Here is a 22,587-nt window from a genome sequence, read left to right as displayed (position 1 = left end):
CTAAGCTAACTACCCATCTAGCCCCCTTTTTCAACTTTTGGTTTGAGGTCTGGGTCTTACTATGTTGCCGAGTCTGATCTTGGATGTGCTCTGTAGCCCAGGCAATCCTTGAATTCCTCATCCTCCCACCCTTACCTCTCAACTGCTAGAATTACAGTTGTGCCCAACTCTACGCTGTTTCAATTCAGACCTGGGTTCCTTGCTTCTGTTCTTGTAGCTGCTCAATGAAGTCACCCTCTTTGGCGGTCAGGGTCATGCGACACTAGTGCTGATGATATTAACATAATGAAGCTTAACAGCATCTCTCTCCCCTCCGGTTTTTGCGTTCTCGGCATTTATAAAATGGACATGTTACTACTGTCTGAATCAATCTGGTTGCTCTCATTTCTGACATCCCTGCAAAGTCATCCCTTTGTAGTCAGTTCTTGTGGGGTTTTGTTTATTGCAATTTCATACACATAGATAATGTACGTTAATCATATTCTCCTCATTATTATCGTCTCCTCTCCCCCCAAAGTCCCCCTCCACCTTTCATGTGTCTCTTGGGCATGTGCTCTACTGCATTTCATTGGGCTTGCTGCCTACTGGGGGTGCTCACTTGAGTAACGTCAGCTGACTTCTAGCTATACCATCGAGACTCCCTTTCTCCCCGCAGCCACTAACTGCTTGTACTTCCTCAGGGAATGGAGGGTCCCTATCATGTGTGGGACTAGTGCAGGTGACCACCACTGCTGCGAGTTCATGGGTGCAACAGCCGTATTGTCCAGAAGACAAGGTTTCACAGTACTCCTGCGTCCACTGGCTCTTCCATTCTCTCCCCTCTCCCGTGTTCTCAGAGTCCTAAAGGAGTTGATGTAGATGTTCCGGTTAGTTCTGACCACTCAACAATGATTTATTCTCAGCATCTGACCAGTTATGAGTGTCTCCGTCAAGGAGGGGGACATGCTCACTGAAAGCAGAAGCTTCTCTGACCAAGGCTGTGGGTACCACCAATCAACAGGTATAAGCATGAATCCTTGGGAGGATGTATCAGGCTTTCTTTTGGGCCACCAACCAGCACTCAAATCATGATCAGAGACTTGTTATTAGTTATGAATGCTCAGCCGTATCTTGTTCTTGTCCCTCTAGCTCTTAGAACTTAACCGGTTTCTCTTCATCTACATTTTGCCTCAAGTTTTTTTTTTTTTTAACCTTTTTTTCATTCTGTATGTCTTACTCTGTGTCTGACTGTCTGACAGTTGCCTGGCTGGTCCTGGGTGTCTCTCTCTTTTTCTTCTTCATCTCTCCTCTCTAGTTTTCTCTTCCTCTCAAACCTAGATTACTCCTTCTACTTATTCTCTCTGGCCATCAGTCCCGCCTATTTCTCTACTGCTTAGCTATTGGCCATTCGGCTTTTTCTTAGACCAATCAGGTGCCTTAGGCAGGCAAAGCAACATATCTTTACATCATTAAACAAATGCAGCATAAACAAATTCAACACATTTTTACATAAATTAATATCCCATAACAGGAGGTAGTGTGGCACCATGTCCATGTAGCAAAAGAGCAGTGGTCACTCATCCCCCACACACCCACCCACGGCCTATGTCCTCACCAGCAATGGGCTTTGCTGTGATTCAGCTTACCTTGTAAATGTTTTTCTAAAGCATCATTGCAGGCCATTCTCTTCTAGAACAGTATATGACTTACTTGCACATTATCTTAAAAAAAGTTCTGAAATCAATAGATTATGTTTTTCTTCAGAGTATCAGAGATTGGACTGTGATATTTCTCACATGTAGACAGTTTTACCCCCAGTGTTTCTTAGTTATGTATTCCTTTATATATGTGCTGATTATGTAGCTAGCTGCACATGACACTGCAGGTTTTTACACTCTTCTTTCTTTCGGGTGGGGGTGGGGCAAGGACTTGCTGGGTACCCAAGCTGGCCTCAAATAATGACCCTCCTGGTTCAACTGCCTGAATATACTAATTATAGGTGTGCATCACCACATCCAGCTTTACCGAGCGCTTAACTACACATATCCTCAAGGTACTTCTATGCACTCGGTCGACAGTAGTAAGGAAAATAGGCAAATTTATAACCTACTGCAAGTCATGCGCATCAATTTTTAGAATATTGTATATGTGTGGCTAATATTAGAATCAGCAAGTCAGTGTTGACATTAAAAATTCATAGCCAAAATCTTTATTTAAAAAACACTCTTAATTCTTATCTAGAACATTAATCATTTTTTATGATTTACAAAGCAATTCTTATCTACAGCAATTTAAGACATAGACTAACATTTTATTACCACATGCAACAATTATAAGGGGGAACTTTCAGGTGAAGATCTGTTGCTAACATCCCTTCCCTTAGGGCCGGAGTGGCTCATTGGTTAAGAATACTGGCTGTTCTTGAAGAAGACCTGGGTTCGAGCCCCAGCATTCCCATAGCAGCCCACAGCTGTTTATAACTGCAGTTCCAGGGGATCTCATGTCCCCTTTTGATCCCTTCATCAGGCATCAGGCATGCATGTGATATACACAGACTACATGCGGACAAAACACCATATACATGAAGAAACTTTCGTCCCTTGGAAAGATGTAATAATGTCTACCCCTCTTCCTTTAGAAACTTCACTCTGAGGAAACAATGAGTTTATTGGACTAACTTGCATAGCAGCCCGGGGGAGGGTTATGGGCAGGAGTGTAAAGACCTTAAAGCAGCCAGCAGAGATAATGACTCCCTCACTGCTGTGTAGGTGGGACCCTCTCCCCTAATTCTTTCTTGCCTCGTTCTAGCCCTCCCGAGAGACCCTGGGGCCATGTGCAATTAGGGCAGAACTGCATACAACTGGTTGAGGGAATGGCTGGATGCTCAGGTGAAGGTCCCTTGAGTCTCCTCATCCCTCCTCCCAAGAGTTAGGTAAATAGACAACAAGCCCATCTGTGATGATCTTTGGCGAGCAAGCCCAGGTAACTGCTGAGGATGGTGGCAGTTTAGCTCAGGTGACAGTCTTGTGCAGCAACATCCCACTTAGTACACCTCGGAAACCTATGATATCTAAGCGAATTCTCCCAAAAACAGCATTTACATGATGCACAAAACAATGACCTCGTTAGATAATTAGGGCAATCATTTTTATCTTAACCAACCCTGTGAGCATTATGCAGAAGTAGGACATCACTCCCTCTAGGAATAATCTTTTCCCCTTCCCCTATTGCAAACAGTTTTTAGTGAGACCTTGGCTCTATGGTGTAGGTGATGAGTGTCCCACAGGGCTACCATTTAGTTAATGTCGATAGGATTTGAGTAGAATAAAGGCTGAGGATGAGTTCCAAACAAATTTTCTTAGGATAGTTTATGTTGCTTTTTTTTTTTTCCATTCAAAAATTTCCACTTTTCCCCCTCCTCCCATTCCTCTCCAGCTCCTCCACTCTCCCTCCTCCCTACCCCTCCAGCCTTAAGAGAGGGCATGGTACCCTGCCCTGTGGGAAGTCCAAGGCCCTCCTCTCTACATCTAGGCCTAGGAAGCTGTGCATCCAAATAGACTAGGGTCCAAAAAAGCCAGTATATGCAGTAGAAACAAGTCCCAGTGCATTTTTCAATGGCTTCTCAGTCAGCCCCCATTGTCAGCCACATTCAGAGAGTCCAGTTTGATCACAAGCTCATTCAGTCCCAGTCCAGCTGGATTTGGTGAGCTCCCATTAGATCAGGCACACTGTCTCCGTGGGTGGACGCACCCCTCGCAGTTCAGACTTCCTTGCTCATCTTCTCCCTCCTTCTGCTCTTCAACTGGACCTTGGGAGCTCAGTCCAGTGCCCTGATGTGGGTCTCTGTCTCTATCTCTATCCATCACCAGACAAAGATTCTATGGTGATATTTGATATCATGCAAATGTTTGCCGGGCAGTGGTAGCTCACGCCTTTAATCCTAGCACTCAGGAGGCAGAGGCCTGGTCTGCAAGAGCTAGTTCCAGGACAGCTAGGACTGTTACACCGAGAAGCCCTGTCTCGAAAAACAAAAACAAAACCACGAGGGTAGTTCAGGGCAAGTGTCCAGAATCCCAGCACTCTGATGTGAGCAGGTGGTCCAAGCCTTCTAACTTCAGCCTTTCACAGGTGTTCAGAGATGAAGTCCATCTTCACCACCTATGGTGTGACGGGAAAGACCGGAAGAGGATCAATGTGTGCACTGGGTTTGTGCATCTGAACTTGTGAAGGGTGGAAATGGTCCCCTTCTTCTGCTCCTGCTTTCAAGAGCACATCTGTTTCTTACTCCCTCACCCCTGAAGAATGGTTGGCTGGATGCCTGAGCTTTCTGTTCATTTTCTGTTAATAGCAGCCCAAGATAGACCAGTTTCAAATTCTAGCTCTTACTTTGGAATATCATCTCCTCCCAGCCTCCAGTGCCGGCAAAGTTTCCACATAAAGGTTCAGGCTGGGGGAGCAAATGGAATCCACTTCCTCTTCTCTTCTCTTTGGTAGCCTCTTCTTCCAAAGAATTGGGATCAGATGTGGAGAAAAGCTAAGTATCCTTGACTTAGCAGCCTCCCTTGCTTGTTACTTTTTCTCTGTTCAAGAGCCATTAGTCGCCCATATCTTCTGAATAGCTTCCAACCAAATGCAGTCCCCATAGGACTCCTGAGTGAATTATTCTGGGAATGACTTTAAAAGAGGGACTTCCCAAGACCATCTATTCTGTCCTGGGAGACCCATCTAACTCACAGCAGACTCCTCCCACTAAGCCACTTCTGAAACCCCCCAGCTCCCATCTTGGGTTCCGGTCCTTGGTGTCTTGCTTCTGCAGTCTCTCCACCCCTTGGCCCATCCTTTTGGACACCGACATGTCTCAGTCAAGGTGGCCAGGCGCTCTCTTCTTTCATAGGACTCTCATGTATAAAATGTAGGTGCAAGCTGTGACTCAGTCTACCAGTTCTCTCTCTCTCTCTCTCTCTCTCTCTCTCTCTCTCTCTCTCTCTCTCTCTCTCTCTCACACACACACACACACACACACACACACACAAAATCACAGACATGCATTTCTTTTTCTCTCTTCTTTCTACTCAAGTACGCATGGTGAAGGTCACCAAGCCCATTAATCCCTATGAGACCATCCCTTAAACCTACTCTTTTTGCTTGGTTTCGTTTAAGGAAGGGAAACCCTTCACCTTATGTATTTATTATCTTTAGAAGGCAGGACATGGCATTCTTGGCATCCATTGGGTCATCTGTGGCAATAACAGCGAGGCCAACACTCCTGTTTCCACTCAACATCCCTCAGGCTCTCAGCATCTGCTAAATGTGTTTCAGAAGTGTACACACTTTGGACTACACGAAGTTTTATGCTGACAGTGAGACCATCCTCAGCTGAAGACACTGTTGTGGTTTATGGCTTCACTGAGGATACCTATTAGATATGTTATTAGATCTTTTCTGAGATGGTGCTGGCCAGGGCACTTCTGTGCTGTTGCTTAGGGGTGTGCGTGAGAAACTGAGGGAGACTCCTCCCCTTAACTCTTCATTTTTACAGACAAAGAAGAGACTGAGCCCAGAGCCTCAAGCACTCTAGGCAAGTGAGCTACTCCTGAGCCATCTGTAGCCCTTGAAGAAGGTGCGCCTCCTCTCTGCACCTGGTCAACGTGCTTAGAACGTTACCCAGAACTGAAAGGACTAGCTTCCCTTTGTCATTTATTTGCTGAAGTCCTTACATTCCGGATCATACCCTTTGAGTCCATTTATAATATCTTCATTAAACAGAACCGTAAGGGACATGACCTTGGTCGACCAGAAGACCCCAGTACCATTCCGTGGAGTCCCGCTCCTGTTCAGCCACGCCTGGAGACTTCCCTGCCACACAGCAGAGCAGGCTGGTGTGAGTTCCGTGTTGTGCCCAAATCTGTAGGTCCCCACAAAAACCAAAAAAGGAGACAGAGTCTCACATGTAAAAGCAAAGAGCCTTTATTTTAATCACATTTGTAAACTCAGTCTCTCCACATGTCCAACACATTGGAATATCTGGAGAGCCCCGAGCTCAATTAAAATTGGGTTTTTATAGTAGTAAAGGTGGGGGTAAAAGGTCTCTGAGGTTCAGGACTCCTGACTGGCTGACATTTGTCTAGGGGTGTTCTGGTGAAGTGCTGGCAGGTGTTTCCATCTGCAGTGCTTGGAATGCCAGGAATTTCCTTTGAATGGTCTGCTCTTGGGTAGGGGTTGGGTAATCTCAGCCTGCCAGGCATTGTCTCAGGGTAAACTATTGAGACTCCAGACTCCATTTAAATTTATCGATGGCTAGAGTCCCAGGTGATAATTGTTGGAAGTAAAGAACTTCTTTTGGATGACCTGCCCAGACTTAGCTTTCATGGCTGGCCCCCACATTCTGCTGCTGCTGTCACGTGAACTAAAGGAAGCTCTGCAGAAGAGGAATCATATCAAATTTGCTTGTATTGGAGAATCAAAGCCCCACAAGGTCACAGGGCGGTGGCAAGCCCTTCATTCTGACACCCACTGCCAGTTCCACACTCTGGAGCCTTCTCAACAATCTGCCTCAGTTGGAGGACAGCCTGGGCTACAGAGTAAGTCCAGGACAGCCTGGGCTACATAGTAAGTCCAGGCCAATCTGTGCTACACAGTGAGATCCTGTCTTACAAGTAACAGGCAAATGAACAAATCTGCTGTCTCAAGAATGTGGTTACTCCACCAGTGGCACAGTCTCTTCAGTCATTTACTTATTTATATTTATTGTGTGTGCCTGTGTGTGTACAAAAGTGCAAGAGCACCATATGTAGGGGGTGGCACGCTAGCTGTAGCATGCATCTAGAGATCAGAGGACAACTTCCTGTATTGATTCTCTGCATCCACCTTTGCACGGATTCTGAGGATGGAGCTCAATCAGGCAAATGACAATTGCCTTTATGTACAGAGACAGTTCTCAACCTGCGAGTCTTGACCCCCATAGGGGTCGCATATCAGATATTCTACATATCGGATATTTCCATTATAATTCATAACAGTAGCAAAATTATAGTTATGAGGTAGCAACGTTTTATGGTGGGGGGGGTCACCACAATATGAAGAACTGTATTGAAGGGTCACAGCATTAGGAAGGTTGAGAACCACTGGCTTAAAGCATGGCTAAGGATAGAATCTAGAGCTTCCTGCGTGGTAGGCAAGTGTCCTATAGGGTTCCTATTGCTGTGACGAGACACCATGACCACAGCAACTCATACAAGGGTAAACATTTCATTATGGTGGCTAGCTTACTATACAGAGGTTCATGGCGGGACATGGCTGTGTGCAGGCAGACATGGTGGAGAAATTCTTGAGAGCCCTCCATTGTGCAGGCAACAGGAAGTAGTCTGTCTCACTGGGCGTGGCTTGAAAAATGAGACCTCAAAGCCCACCTCCAAAATGATACACTTCCTTCAAAAAGGCCACACCCACTCTAACTAAGCCACACCTCCCAACAGTGCCATTCCTTTTGGGGGCCCATATTTTTCTTTCAAACCCCTACAACAAGCATTCTACCAACTGAGCTGCGTTCCTAACCCCCGAGACTGCGTTTTCTATTCCGTTGCCACAGTTCCAGAAGTTTCCCTAGATCTGCCTTCTTCTGCAGAATGAGAGGAAGGTCTCTCACCTTCCACTCTACCCCTGCCCTTGAGAGAACCGTGGTGACAATCACGGCAGGATTTTTCAGAGCCCATTCACACCTAACATAACCCATGAGGCTGACACCACAAGGACAACATACAAAAACATTGCTTTTATTTATGTGTGTAGGTTCAACCCAAGCTCCCCTGAAGCCAAAAGTTGGTCCCCGTCATCCCTGGCTTTTCACTGGAAGCAGAGAATGCCGATCACATGCTGCATTCTCACTGAGAGTAAGTACCAGGGGAAGTCTTGTCAGGTTTTGCTCTGCTGGCCACAAATATCTGAACCCACTTGGTTCTTGGAAGTCTAGTGTGTTGATTCTGTCTCACAGAGGCAGAATAGTAAATTGAGGCAAAGATACTAAATCAGTGTCTTAGTCCCCTTTTCTGTTCTGCCCTCATGAGGTCCACCCGGAAGTCGAGAGTTAATCTCCACCACATGCGCTCAGCCCTTTCCTATCCGGTTTGAGGTAACCTCTTCCCGATTATGGTTTTCTTTGCGCCCTGGAGGCCCTGGTTATAATAAGCTCTTCTGTCGATGTGGGCTAGAGGTAACTAGCCCGCCTGCAGCACGTCTTGCTGGTACTGCTGCTGTTTTACACTGAAACTCATCCCTAGCGTTTAAAAATTGGATGATTTCACCACAGAAACTGTAATTCTGGTTTCTCATGAAAACCTGAAGATCTCAGTAAACAACTGTGTGCCAACAGCCAGCTGGAGTAGAACCACCTCCTACACAGCTGTGGTGTCCTGCCTGAGCTCAGGCCCTGCCACCTCCTACACAGCTGTGGTGTCCCGTCTGAGCTCAGGCCCTGCCTGGTCACCCCTCATTTCCAGCTTTGACCTATGGGGGAGATGTTCTGGCTTCATAAAAGCCAGAGAGAAAAATGGTTTGGGGGACATTACCCCAAGAATATGGGTCTAAGCCAACATGAGAAAATATAAAGAATTTGGTTATCTTCGCCGTAATAGAAAAAGGGATAAAACTGACGATAACTCTGTAACAGATGACCTTTTCATGTTAAAACAAAAGCCTGCCACATTCAGAGATTTAAATTATGCTTGGGCTCCTCCCAGAAGGGATGTGGTCATGCGAAGCTGAGGGAAATGGTTCTGTGGATAAAGCCCTTGCAAGAGATCTGATGTTTGGATCCCCAGAGCACACCTAAAGACCAGGCAGGCTAGACTAGCCAGAACTGGTGAGCTCAGGTTCAGTGAGGGACCCGGACTCAGTAAATTAGGCAGCCAGCCAGCGAGCAAGATGCCTATTCGCGGAGCTTGTTCACAGTCTAAGGTAAACCACGCATGTGTGGGACTGGACCTGTGTACATGCCCCTTCACAGACGTGACTACGCACACACTGGCACACACCACACACTCATACACAGGCGAGACAGTGAGATGAGAGCAATTATGGCTTTTATTTATACGAGATCCTGCTTTAAAGGGCCTTTTGCCTTGGCCCTAAATTAGGGCTGTCTTCATCCTTCCCCTCCTCCCCTCCCTAGTCTTCATCTTCCTGCCTCTCTCCCTCCTTCTTTCTTGCATATCATTTAGTTATTCTTGGATAATCTCATATACATGCAAATGATGCATTTGATTGTATGCCAAACTCTTCTCTGTCACCCCTCCCAACACTCTCTGATATGTCTGCCTCCCTCCCTTCTTGTCTGTCTGTCTTTTACCTGTAACCACGGAGGCCAGCTAATGTTGCCTGCCAGAATGCTGGCTAATATTGTCTCCTGGCCCCGTGCAGGCCTGCTGCAGGCAGCTATAACTAGAGTGAGCTCACGGGTGCCGTGGCCGTGTCACCCCAGCATGTCACAACATTGTCCACGTATTCTCCAGTCTCCCGTGGTCTCCCTCTCCTCGCCAGTGGCATTCCCTAAGCCGCGGAGAGGTTGTCTTTCTGATTCTGAGTCAGGGTCTCACTGTGAAGGCTGGCCTAGAATTTATAGAAATCCTCTTGCCTCATTCTCTTGAGTACTAGGAATAACAAGGTATATTCCTCCACACCCAGCTCACTCCTTCTTCCGAATGGAGGCTGTTTTTCTAAGCAGTTTCTGAAGGTCAGGTTTTGTACTATGTTTTTACAATAGCAGTTATTCAATGAGCATGTTGATCTTATTAGTCCTGAGAACTTGTTTTAATTTTATTAAATATATATATATATATATATATATATATATCAGGGCTTGTTGATATACTGGGGGATGGAATGAAGACGGGAAATATTAATTAAATTTACAATCTCTTTTGAGGTGGGCCATAGAAGTTGTTGAAAATGAAACATAAAAATACTACAAAGTAGGGTTTATCCAAAATGTGAAACAGATATAGGAAAAGAAATGTTCGATGTGAGCCAAGACGCCCTTTTGTTTGCAGAAATTTATAGAAATAGAAAGCTACATAATATGATTAGCAAACTACTGAATTCAGTACTGGCCAGTTTGAATTTGCATACTTATAGGCACCTAGTGCAATGCATCTTCCATTGTCTCAGAGATACAATTTACATACACTGTAAACCTTTCCTTATGTATTTGGAGACAGTAATTGGTACCTCATAAACGGATAATAACATTTTCCCTTATGAGTTTAAACTAGCACGTGATGCTAGTTTACGCTGGACCTGAAGCTGCTGCCGTCTAATAGAGCACGGGAATTGGATTACGGGATGATGGGTTTAGATGATGGATAGAATTACAGTCTGTTTCTAGACGGCAACTTTCAGATCATCCATTTTGCACAGTCTGTGAAAACAAAGGCATCATGCAAATGCTACTGATGGCTTTTCAGCAACGCCCCTGGGGGGACTTCACAAATGATCCTGTTGTTCAGGGAAGAAAGCCAGATGCCGAGAACTCAGAAAGGGACATTGATGACTCAGCGAGTAGAAGCATCTGCCTGCTCGTGACCCAGGTTTGATCCCTAGTTCCCACACAGTGGAAGGAGAGACTGACTTGCAGAAGTAGTCCTCTGACCTCTAAGTGTGACCCCCCACAACACACAATACACAAATGTAATAAAATATCCTTTGAAAAGGGAGCTATTTAAAAAATTTTGCTACGAGATAAAGGGTGTGAGTGTGTGTGTGTGTGTGTGTGTGTGTTTGTGTGTGTGTATTCCACATGTTCAGGTGTCTGAGGAAGCCAAAAGAGGTCACTGGGTCCCCATCCTGCTGAATTACAGATAGCTATGAGTTGCCTTCATGGGTGCTAAGAACTGAACTCAGGTCCTCTGGAAGATCAGCAAGTACTATTAACCGCTGAGCCATCTCTCTATTCCCTCATCTTAGTTCATTTGATTAATTTTACAGATGTTTTAGATGAGACTCTTCTTATCTGGGTTTTCAGCCTTGTTGGATATCCTAAAGGAAAATACGTGTATTTTTTCAAATAAAAATTATAAATCAAAAAAGATTTTATAGTTATTAAGAGATTATTCATGTAAAAAGATAACTATATAGCATTTGACATCACACCTTTGATCGAAAAAAACCTACTTACCTGGCCACCATATGATTCTGCCTACTTTTGATACTACTTTTTGAGATCTTTCAGAAAAGAATACAGTGCCCAACAATGCACATGAAGTTTAGTTTTGTATAATTAGCACATTTCAGAAAAAACTCTCAGGAGTCCTGGAGGGGCATTAGAGACAATCTGGTGTAGCCTCCACATCCTCTTCTTTAGGGGACAAAGAAGAGAAAGACAGAGGTACAGAAATAGCAACAGAGCTCAGAGACTGTTATAACTGTTCTCCAACCGTCTTCTAGGTTTACAGAGGAGGAAATCAGGCAGAGTCAGCACACCAAGGCCCACTGCTTCATGAGATCTCAGCTCAGCTGTTTTACTTTTTGCCCTCTTATAAATACCGTGTTTTGCCTTTGATTGTCTAAGAGAAATTCCCACAAATTTGAACGCTAAACTCCACGAAGGCTCCAACCCATTCAGTTTTCCAGGTTTTAAGCTAGATAAAACTTTAAAATATGTCTAATCTTTCATTAAAAACTCAAATATTGAAATTGGGAGGGGAAATGTGGGTTTACGGCATTTCCACACGTTAACTTTCAGCCTTGATTTTGCTAATTTCCTACGTCTGGGTAGAACCTACACCTTTAAACATTCTCGCCCACGTGACAATTTTGTTTTCCTTTTGAAGAGGTATTTCTAAGGTACAGCCTATTCTGGGAGCGATTACGTCAGCGCCAGCAGTTACAGTAACTACCGTATTGACACGACTTGCGGTCATAGGACAAATATTTAAAGAGACGCGCAAGAACAGTTTACACTCGGGTCATTAATTTTCTGTGACTTAACACAGTCAGTTGTCTTGATGCCAGGTGCTTGAGAACTGGGCATTAAAAACAAACTATCGTTTTATTTCTCAGATTAAAACTGAGCATACCGTTTACAGTACGCGGCAGTCCTACTCAGAGTTTAGCTACGCAGGACCAGGAAGCATTTAGGGCAGTGGTGCGGCTGCGCAGTCTGAGGGGTTCAACTCTCCTGCCTTTCCATAGGCGACCAGCAGGCGGCGCTGCGGGCGACTGCAGTCGAGTCTCCCTAGGGCTCCGGGAAAGAGCGTCAAAGGGCGGGAGGTGAGGCGGGCTGGTGGACGTTCTATCCCCGACTGCCCTGGTCTCTATCGCCCTTTGTCCTCCAGCCTCCCCCGGGCTCTGGGCCTGCGGGCCTGGTTGCTAGGCGGAAGCGGGGCGCGGCGGCGTCCGCTGCGGCTGCCCGGGCGTTTGAAAAGCGGCTTAGCAGGCGGCAAAAGGTGCCGGGGCAGCGGGCTTGTGGGGCGCGGTCGCCGAGCCGGGGTAGGGTTAGGGCCTGGTCGGCGGCCCGGGGGAGCGGGACCGGGCGCTGCGGAGCCTCCCGGGCCTGCGGGGTCCGGCTGTGCGCCTCACGGGGTTCCCTTCCCTGCAGACCCCGCCGCTGCGACCATGGTCTCCAAATCCGACCAGCTGCTCATCGTTGTATCCATCCTAGAAGGTGAGCGGCCTCCGGTGTTTTTTCTTTTATTCTCTCTCTCTTTTTTTTTTTCTTTTGCAACTGCTGTTTCTCGGACCTCAGCAGAGTAGTGTATGACCGCAGCTTTGTTAACCTTACAAACCCTGTCATCTCTGCTTTTGTGGTCCCCGAGGACTTGTTCAGTTGCATGGAGCGAGAGCTGTTAGGCAATTGATTTAAACATCTCTCCGGGGAGCGTGAGTGCTATTAGGGATAAGTGATATTTAGCGTGACTAGCCGTAGCCCCAGAGAATGTAGAAAAAAACCGATTTCCATCAGAGGCAGCCTGTCGATGGCTTTTATATACGAGCTAAAAGTGCCTGCAAAGCACGCTCGGGTGCAGCAGGTTCTCGCTAATGCCATTCGTAAGAACTTTGCCATTGACTTGAACACAAGCCTCGTACCATTTTCATGGTTCCCTTTACGCGCGTCTTGATCGGGTACCTAGGGGACTACCGTCGTTACGGTGCATTAAATGACCCTTCCTTGTTCGTCGAGTGAATGACATTTGTTTATTGGGAATCTACTGAATGTCAGGTTCTGTGCTGGCAGTGCAGGTAGCACTAAGTCTAAACACTGAGAGAGTTAAGTGGGGCGTGTGTCACGCTGGCACGGCCTCCTCTTCTGGGGGATGTTTTCCTGAGGAGATGACATTTTAATTGGGTCTGAAAGGGATGGGTCAGATGAGCAAAGGCTGGGCGGATGGTCTGGCTGCAAAGCACACTTCAGGTGTGGGAAAAGGAGGCCTGCTTTGCTCTCAAACTCACCCCACAAACGTTGCTTCTCTTCTGTGTAGTTAGCTGATTGCAGCAAAGTGGAGGAGTTAGGGGCTGTTTGGTAAATTGGAATGGGCTGTCAATACGCGGAATCATCTTGTGAGTTTATCCACAGGCGGTGTTGGCTAGACCCCGTCCCATCCAGATGATAGGTCTGTTGTGAGTTTATCCACAGGCGGTGTTGGCTAGACCGCGTCCCCTCCAGATAGGTCTGTTGTGAGTTTATCCACAGGCGGTGTTGGCTAGACCGCGTCCCCTCCAGATAGGTCTGTTGCTGTTGAGAAGAAAAACTGGGTAAAAATGGTTTCTGAGTTTTGGAATAAGAAATTGACCAGAAGCTATTAAATAATAGGGACAATTGTAATTGTTCCTTCACTAATTAAAAACATAAGATCAAGCAGGGAGTGGTTGGCTCAGCACTCTGTGAGGTCAAGGCCAACCTATCTGCTAGTGAGTTCCTTCCACAAAAACAACCAAAACACAGAAAGGCAAACAAACAAAAAAACACAAAAAAATCCACAAAAACCAAACCCTCACATATAAGCAAACCCCCCATAAGACTGAAATAATTTTCTTTTTTTGTTTTGTTTTTTCAAGGCAGGGTTTCTCTGTAGCTTTGGAGCCTGTCTTGGAACTAGCTCTTGCAAACCAGGCTGGCCTTGAACTCACAGAGATCCACTCACCTCTGCCTCCTGAGTGCTGGGATTCAAGGTGTGTGCCTTCGCCGCCCGGCCCAGAAATAATTTTCTAATTGGTTGATAGAGGCTTTTAAATTTAGAACAGGGCCTTCTCTATGAAAAAAAAATCTAGTGGTTTTCCTGCTGTTTGTGACAGAGGGGTCTGTTTGTTTGGGATGGACAGATTAGTGTTGTAAGATACAGTATGTTGGGAGGCACTGCGATCAAAACTTGATACAGAGCGTCTATGTAGCTTTGGCAGTAGGATAGAAGTAGAGATTGAAGTGCCTTCCGTCACAGCTTCAGACAGATGGGTGACTAGGTAAGCCCGCCCAGGTAACAGGAATGAACGGGGTGGAGGTGTTTAGGAATATTGTCCTCGATCAGAAAGAACTAGAATGAGTCGGCTTTGGAGGACCCTGAAAGCCAAGGAGGTTAGAGTTGTTCTGAGAGGGTTGGTGGCTGTGGTCCTAACTAAAAGGACGAGCCTGACTCATCTTAGGTTTTCTACCCAGAGTCAGGGATGTCAGTTAGGTTGCTACCACAAACACACCTAAAACTGGCACGTGGTACTCTCCTCAACTCTGGTAGTGCTTACAGTTAAGCCAGGAGCCTGGAATTCATCACCATCCTCCAAAGAATTGCCAATTGTTGATTTTATTATAGGCGCTACAATCGCTCAGATGAGTCTCCACGGTGTGCCTGGCTACACACCTTCATCACCTCGTCTGTAGTGACAGTCTCTGTCTGTTTCCTAAATGTTTTCTTTTCTTCCAGAAGCAACTACTGCCCTGAACTTCCTGACAGTAATCTTTCTGATCTACAGATCTTGTCTTAAAATCTTTCAGAGTTCCCATAAGTCTGTACTCCTAGAGTAGGAAGCGTGGGCCCTTGTGGTATGACTTCTGCCCGCCCGTTTAGGCTTCCTGTGTCCCAGGACTCCAGTCAGATGAGTGACATAGAATTTCTTAGCTGCATTTCTAGAATGTGTGTGCTCACAGTGTGCTCGGTTCCAAGATAAGAAACAAAACAAGGCTTCTGTTGTCTTACTTTACTGTGAAAAAGACTGGCCAAGGGCAGCTGGAGGGAGGAAAGGGCTTATCTCTTCTTACACGGTCCAGTCCCAGTATGTCATTGTGGGAGTCAGAGTCCCTGGAGAAAGATGCTTGCTCCCCACGGCTTCCTCAGCGTGCTCTCTTTTATACATCCAGGACCTCCTGCCCAGGGGTGGTGCACCCCACATCCCAACTGTCATTAGTCAAGAAAATATCCCACGGGCTTACCCACAGGCCAATCTGATGGAAGCGTTCTCTCAACTGAGGGTCCCTCTTCCCAGATGACTCCAGCTTCTGTCAAGTTGGCAAGAAACTAACCAGTATGGAGTTTAAATAAGAGCTTCTGGCCTACGTTTTTAAAGGACGCTTTCAGATGTGTTTATTTCATTTGTATCTGTGTGAGTGTATGTGCACATGCACACACCTGTTCATGCCTCTGGGGACAGAGGCCAGCTTTGGGTCACCTCAACCACTCTACCTGTTCTCTGTAAAGCTCAGAGCCAGCGAGCCTCAGTGGTCCTGTTGCTTTGCAGCTAATGTTATAGGAGCTGCAATTACAGGATGCCTGCAGGGCTTGTGACCCCAAACCCCGCAACTCGCGATTGAGCAGTGACTATGCTTGCTCTTCGCTGTTTCTGCCCTCAGCTGCAGTCAACTGCACTCAGCTCTTTTTCTTTCTTCTTTAAACCAGAGCATTTAATTCGTGACCGATGGTTGAACTTCTCAAGGTGAACTGGATGCTGCATCAGTCTCCCTCTCGGTTTGGGTCGTGTTCTTCACGGAATCCATCCCTGGGCAGTCTCAGGCACCTCACTGATGTAGTCCTTGTACTGTTTTGTCTCTTACTCCAGTTTTACTTCCTCTTCCGGGGGTTAGGCCATGTTGGTCACAGCAATGGCGCAGTATGTGTCTTGCCGCAGTGCTTCCAAACACTGCAGTTCCGGTTCAGCTTGCTTCTACTGGGGCCAGAGAGGCGTGCTTTGCTTTGCTTTGGGCTGTCATGCCACCCAGGCTCTTTGCCTCCACTTCCGCAGTGTTGGCCATCTATGTGAGCCACCAGCTCATCAAATCCATTCCTGTCCATTTCATTCCTCTCCAGGTAGCTTCAATCAGGGTGAATAGCAGGGCAGTGGCTGCTTACTTAATAATGGTTAAAATTCCCTCCATATGATCCCCCTCGCCAGACTAAAAAAATCAAAGTAATCACCTCGGCACAAGATTGTTAGGGATTCTTATTGCTGTTTACTTTCTTCAAATTTTGAAATTTTTCTTTCCACTAGACCCTTGGTTTTCTTTTTAGGGTAAGTGCTTGTTTTTTTTTTTTTTTTTTTTTTTGCCACTTACTTTACCATTTGCTTTTCTTTCTAATGTACTCATCTGTGGGTCACAGGCATGCTGCAGGGTCTGATCACCTGTTAGAAATGCAGGCTTTCAGGCCCACCTGGACCTGCCATGCCCAATTCTGCACTGGTGCAGGATCCCCAGGTGATTCATATGCACATTAGTGTTGGAGAAGAAGCACTCGGTGCTAAGTGACAGCTTTCAGTTTATGGAAGCAAGTGCAGGTGCATTTGGGAGTAGTTTATGCAATGTGCAAGCCAGCTACCTGAATATGCACCAATATTTAAAAGGTGCTTTGTGATCCTGTGTGGTTTCTGTATCTACGTGTCTTCTCTCTTCAGGCCGCCATTTCCCCAAACGTCCAAAGCATATGCTTGTGGTAGAAGCAAAGTTTGATGGAGAGCAGTTGGCTACTGATCCTGTCGACCATACTGACCAGCCCGAATTTGCTACCGAGTTAGCCTGGGAAATCGACAGGAAAGTTCTTCATCAGCACAGGTGAGGCTCCGCTCAGTTTGTGTCAGCATATTTGTTCTTGTTTATAGCTTTTAAGTACATCTTATAACTTATTGATTATGGTGCTCATCGTATTTGCTGAGTGTTTGTGTGTGTTTGAGACAGGCTCTCTCTCTGTTTCATTTCATGTTACTGTGATAAAGCACCCTGGTGAAAGCCACTTAGGGAGAAAGGGTAATCTAGACAATCCCGGGTCACAGATGTAACTATAGGGAAGACAGGGTTGCAGGACTCGAAGCATTACATCAGCTGTTAAGAGCAGAGAGCAATGCATCAATGCCTGCATGCATGTGCTCAGCTCATCCTCTCCACTCTTGAACAGTTCAGGATACGCTGCCTGAGGAATGGTGCCGCCCACAGTGGGTGAGTCTTCCCACCTCAGATGGATCTGAAGTGTAACATCGTCTGATTTCTTCTATGAACTTAAAGACTAGAAATAGTCAAGTACAGAAGTACTTTTATTTGTTAAATGACAAATTGTGTTTTTTAAAGCAGTTTTTTTTTCTTTTTTTTTTGGTTTTTCAAGACAGGGTTTCTCTGCAGCTTTTTTAGAGCCTCTCCTGGACCTAGCTCTTGTAGACCAGGCTGGCCTCGAACTCAGAGATCCGCCTGCCTCTGCCTCCCGAGTGCTGGGATTAAAGGCGTGCGCCACCACCGCCCGGCTAAAGCAGTTTTTTGTTTCATTTTGTTTTGTTTGTTTTTTGAGACAGGGTTTCTTTGTGTAGCCTAGCTGTCTTGGAACTAGCTCTGTAGGTTAGACTGACCTCATACAGATATCCACCTGCCTCTATCTCCTGAGTGCTGGGATTAAAGGTATGTGCCACCACTACCTGATTTAAAAATATATTTCTAAAAACTGGGCGTAGTATGGTTTGTTTCTAATCCTAATAGTCTTGAGGTAAGGGCAAAAAGAGTTCAGGGCTGGCCTGGGCTACATAGAATTCTGTCTCAAAGGAAAAAAGAAAAGGAAAACCACCACCATCCAAACTCCCACAAATCATTTCAGTACCGATCAAGTCAGGACAGAAAATTGACAAAGTTAACAGAATTCTTACTACGTTTATTGCCGGATTAAACAGTGATTCTATCTGAAGGACTATTAAATTCTTAATGAATGTTAAAATTTTGTCTTTTCCCTGGCATCCAGAATATTTGATTATGCTGTGTTCTTGTACTTGTCTTAGTACCATGTGATATACTACTTTGGTTATTTAGGCTAAGAATTCCTAGGTGGATTTAGTACTAAGTGGCGTTAAACAGTGAATCCATTAGCTAAGTGATGGCAGCATCTGTTCAACTCTGTGCATGAGCTGGGACAGGGCTTCCCAGATGCACAGAGCCCACACTGTGCCTGTCACTGTCCGCTCACAGAGCATTGCCAAGCGTTGTAGTTATGAATTTTAGTAGTCAGATTTTATATGTGATAGTACTGTATAAGAAAGATAATTTTTTGTCATTCTTAAACATTCATGATTATTTCTGACTTGCAGAAGGCCAAATATATCACAGGTGTGTTGGAAAAATTGACCTAGTTGGTATACAGATAAGTAGATAAAAATAATGGTTATTTTCTAGTTAAAGACTCTTTTAGAAAATACAGACTAGATAATGCTTGGCCCGACAGACATGTATTCTGGATAATAAAGTTTTTTTTTTTTAAGGCTGCTAGAAACATAAAGACTCACGTACTGCTCATTCACATCTTTGTTAGGTTACAGCGCACGCCTATCAAACTGCAGTGCTTTGCCTTGGACCCTCTGTCTTCTGCCAAGGAAACCATAGGCTACATTGTTTTGGACTTAAGAACCGCTCAAGAAACAAAGCAGGTATTGTGCTTTTGGTTGTGGCTTGAGCCATGTCTTCTGTCTGGTCTGGTCACTGGGATTTCTGAGGGTGCTGTCTTGTGGATGGTCAGGTAGTTTGACCTACCATGTCCTCCGAGAAGGTCTTTGTTGTCAGTATCTGCCAAGTCAATGGCTCATGAAGCACAACTCATTGGTCCTTTTCCTTGACATTTTATGTTGTTTCTTAGTGGTATTTTAGTCATTGATCTATTGCTGTGAAGAGACACTGTGGCAACTCTTATAAAGGAAAATATCTAATCTGAGGGCTTGCTTTCAGTTTCAGAGGCTTAAGTCCATTATTGCCATGGTGGGGAGCATGGCAGGCATGGTTCTGAGATGTACTTGAGAGCTACTTCCTGATCCACAGACTGAGAGAAACTGGGCCTAGTGTCGGCTTTTGAAACCTTAAAGTCTACTCCCAGTGACACACTTCCTCCAACTAGGCCACACTTACTCCAGTAGTGTCACACCTTCTAATCCTTTAAACAGTTCAACTCCCTGGTGACTAAGTATTCAAACTTATGAGCCTATGGATGCCACTCTTATTCAAACCACCACGAGTAGTAACATTTTCTTTTTTCTTAATTGATATGAGCAACAAGAAGAGACTTAATATTAACACTGAGCAAAGGAGTTAAACAGATGAATTAATTAGGTTTTTGTTACTGAAGGTTGTGGTGAGATTGGAGACTGAAGGTAGGCGTGTGCTGTTTTCTCCCCTGTGGAAACGTTGGAATGAGCAAAGAAGACAGTCTGCGGGCTTCAGTATTTTTCTCAGAGGGAAACTTAGTTGCTGGCTTCCTAATTGGGATTAATTTGTTTTGAAGAAAATATGGAAAGACATTTTGTTGTGTTCTGAGACAGGGTGTTAACTTTGCAGCCTTGGATGGCCTGGAACTCTGTGTGTGGACCAGGTTAACTTAGAACTCAGACATTGGCCTTCTCTGCCTCCCGAGTGCCAGGATTAAAGGCTGCACCACCACATGCCTGGCCTGGCCTTTGTTTTTTTAAGAGGTGAAAGGTACTGAAAAGGCTGTAGGGAAAGAGTGAAAACCTTAAGTAACATGCTGAGTACTTTCCCTTTAAGTTTCACCGTGCCTTCTGTTTTGTTATCTAGGCACCTAAGTGGTACCAGTTGCTGAGTAACAAATATACCAAGTTCAAGTCTGAGATACAGATAAGTATCACTTTGGAAACGGATACAAAGGCACAGGTGGATAGTTTTAAAGCAAAAGGAGCCCCTCCTCGGGATGGAAAAGGTTTGTCATCCTCTGTCTCTTGTGGGTTTTTGGTTGGTTTGTTTTGTTTTGTTTTGTTTTGAGACAGGGTCTGGACCTCACATGTAGCCGAGGCTGGCCTTATGCTTCCATCCTCCTCTCTTTGCCTCTCGATTGTTTGGGTTATAGGGTTATAGGTGTGCTTTATGTGCATCTTCCCTTAGAGACCTTCTTGCACAAGTTCCTTTGCACTAGTACTTTAGGAAGGGTGATGTGGGAGCTGTGTGCAGGAATATAAGCTGATTTACCCTGCTTATAGGCAAATATGATCTTGTGTGTAGACAGAGTTTTTGTCCCGCCTGGTCTTGCAGTTGTTCAGTTCCAAAGAAACACACATTATATTAATATAATGTAATAATTTTATATTAATATATATTAAATATAAACTGTTTGGTGTATTACTCAGGCTTATTACTAACTAGCCCTTACAACTTAAATTAACCCATAATTCATTTCTGTGTTTAGCCATGTGCCTTGGTATCTTTTCACAGACATTCTCATCTTGCTTCCTCTGAGTCTGGCTTGCAACAGCGTCTCTGTCTTTCCTCTTCCCAGAATTCTCCTAGTCTGGTCACCCCGCCTATACTTCCTGCCTGGTTCCTGGCCAATCAACATTTTATTAAACCAATATGAGTGACAAATCTTTACAGTGTACAAGAGCATTCTCCCACAGCACTTGTGAACACATGTAACATGTGCAAACTTGTTTACAGAGGTTAATTCTTGTTTAAAAATCTTAGAATCTGGGAAAGCTTTTGTTTTTAAACTTGAACAGGAAATTTTTCTTTTAAAAATTGTTACTTGGGGGGCTGGAGAGATGGCTCAGAGGTTAAGAGCATTGCATGTTTTTCCAAAGGTCCTGAGTTCAATTCCCAGCAACCACATGGTGGCTCACAACCATCTGTAATGAGGTCTGGTGCCCTCTTCTGGCTTGCAGGCATGTACACAGACAGAATATTGCATACATAATAAACAAACAAACAAACAAACAAACAAATAAATAAATATTTTAAAAAATTGTTACTTAGAAACATTTTCTTTCCAGGATGAGCATAGAATAGTCCTTAACTGGAGTATGTTTCTTATTTAACTGTAGTTCAGCAAAGCCTAATACATTTTTAACTTTAACTTTATTTATTTATTTATTTAGAATCAGAATCTCACAGTGTAGCCCTGGCTGGATGGAATTTGCTATATAGACCATGCTGGCCTCAAATCCACTGAGATCCACCTGTCATTGCCTCCTGAGCACTGGGATTAGAGACATATGCTAGCACACCTAGTACCCATTAGAGTACTTTTAACATCATAGCAGAGTTGGAGAGTGCAGAATGTTCCCTGTGTATGTACCCTCAGGATAACTCATTCATGACAACTCAGCACTCCAATGTTGGTACAGTTGAAGAAATGTCATTGGTACATTCCCACCAGAAGTCCAGTTTGACTAGATTTCTGTGTGTGTGTCTGTCTGTATGTATGTTTGTCTATTCCATGTGTGCCTAGTGATAGTGGAAGTTAGAGGTGTCGGACCCCCTGGAACTGGATTTATAGACAGTTGTGAGCTGCCGCTTGGGTGCTGGGAATTGAATCCTGGTCCTCTTCAAGAGCAGCCAGTGCTCTTAAGTGCTGAGCCATCTCTCCGACCTGGATTTTACTTTTGGCACTGTCTATTCTTTGGGTTTTAGTAACTGCATGCTGTAAGTCGGTGGATTTTGGTTCTGATTATGCCACATATCCCATGAAGTTGCACTCAGAAGAGATTCACTGTTCTTGGTGTCCTTTGTGCTCTGCCAGTTCACCCTTTCTTCCCTCGGGTCCCTGGTTGTGTTTAGGCACATCCAGAAAACTCATGTGATGGATACTTAATCTCCAAAGTCCTGAAGGAATTTGGAGTTGGGCCCTTTGAGAACTGTCTTGCTGCAGGGCTCTGCCAGTATGAATGACTGATTCTGTTCATGACCAGTGGATTCTGTGTCACCAGGGGAGTGAGCTAGTGATGTTAGAGTGGGACTGTCTTTGAAGTCGCTTCTGCTGTCATGTCCTTCCCAGTACTCTGTCCTACACTGCCTTAGGACTCTGAAGAATCCCTATTAATAAGGGTCTTAGTTTAAAAAAAAAAGCTCCTCATGACTTCCTGCCATGAGAACTGTACAACATTTCCTCTAACTTCTCTAGTCTCGAGTACTGTGATACAGTAACAGCAGATGTACTAGGACAGCTCCTGATGTTTCTTGTCTGTGTGGCTCTGTCTCTCATGTCATACCCTGGAATCATATTTTCTGGCACAGGAAGACAGTCTGGTTTTATCTTGTAGTGCCTGTGTTTCAGCTCTCAGTTCAGCCATTTCTCTAAGGATCTCCACTTCCTTTTACTAAAAAATGTTTAGAGGTAAAAGCCTAGGTATTAGGCATGCCAGCTGCTATTTTGTTACTGCTCTCAGACCCATTTT

The 22,587-nt window shown here is 45.0% G+C and overlaps 1 protein-coding gene across 2 annotated transcripts in view; it reads left to right on the top strand.

Annotated features, from left to right (window-relative positions):
* The first annotated feature begins 12,303 nt into the window (after nucleotides 1-12,303).
* The window catches only part of Cep120 (centrosomal protein 120), a 62,310-nt gene continuing 52,026 nt past the window's right edge, over nucleotides 12,304-22,587 (top strand). Inside the window, exons 1-5 of one of the 2 annotated variants that reach the window (XM_038330619.1) lie at nucleotides 12,304-12,416; nucleotides 12,569-12,634; nucleotides 16,843-16,999; nucleotides 18,729-18,843; nucleotides 19,979-20,120. In XM_038330619.1, the coding sequence (XP_038186547.1) occupies nucleotides 12,586-12,634; nucleotides 16,843-16,999; nucleotides 18,729-18,843; nucleotides 19,979-20,120 (463 nt within the window). In that variant the 5' untranslated portion in view covers nucleotides 12,304-12,416; nucleotides 12,569-12,585. Of the gene's footprint in view, nucleotides 12,635-16,842; nucleotides 17,000-18,728; nucleotides 18,844-19,978; nucleotides 20,121-22,587 lie in introns of both variants that reach the window. The other variant, XM_038330618.1, reaches the window with a different exon arrangement.

This window comes from Arvicola amphibius, chromosome 5, assembly GCF_903992535.2.
Source record: "Arvicola amphibius chromosome 5, mArvAmp1.2, whole genome shotgun sequence".
Lineage (NCBI taxonomy): Eukaryota > Metazoa > Chordata > Mammalia > Rodentia > Cricetidae > Arvicola > Arvicola amphibius.
Note: the sequence above shows the minus strand (reverse complement) of the source record. Positions and strands in the feature narration are given on the sequence as shown.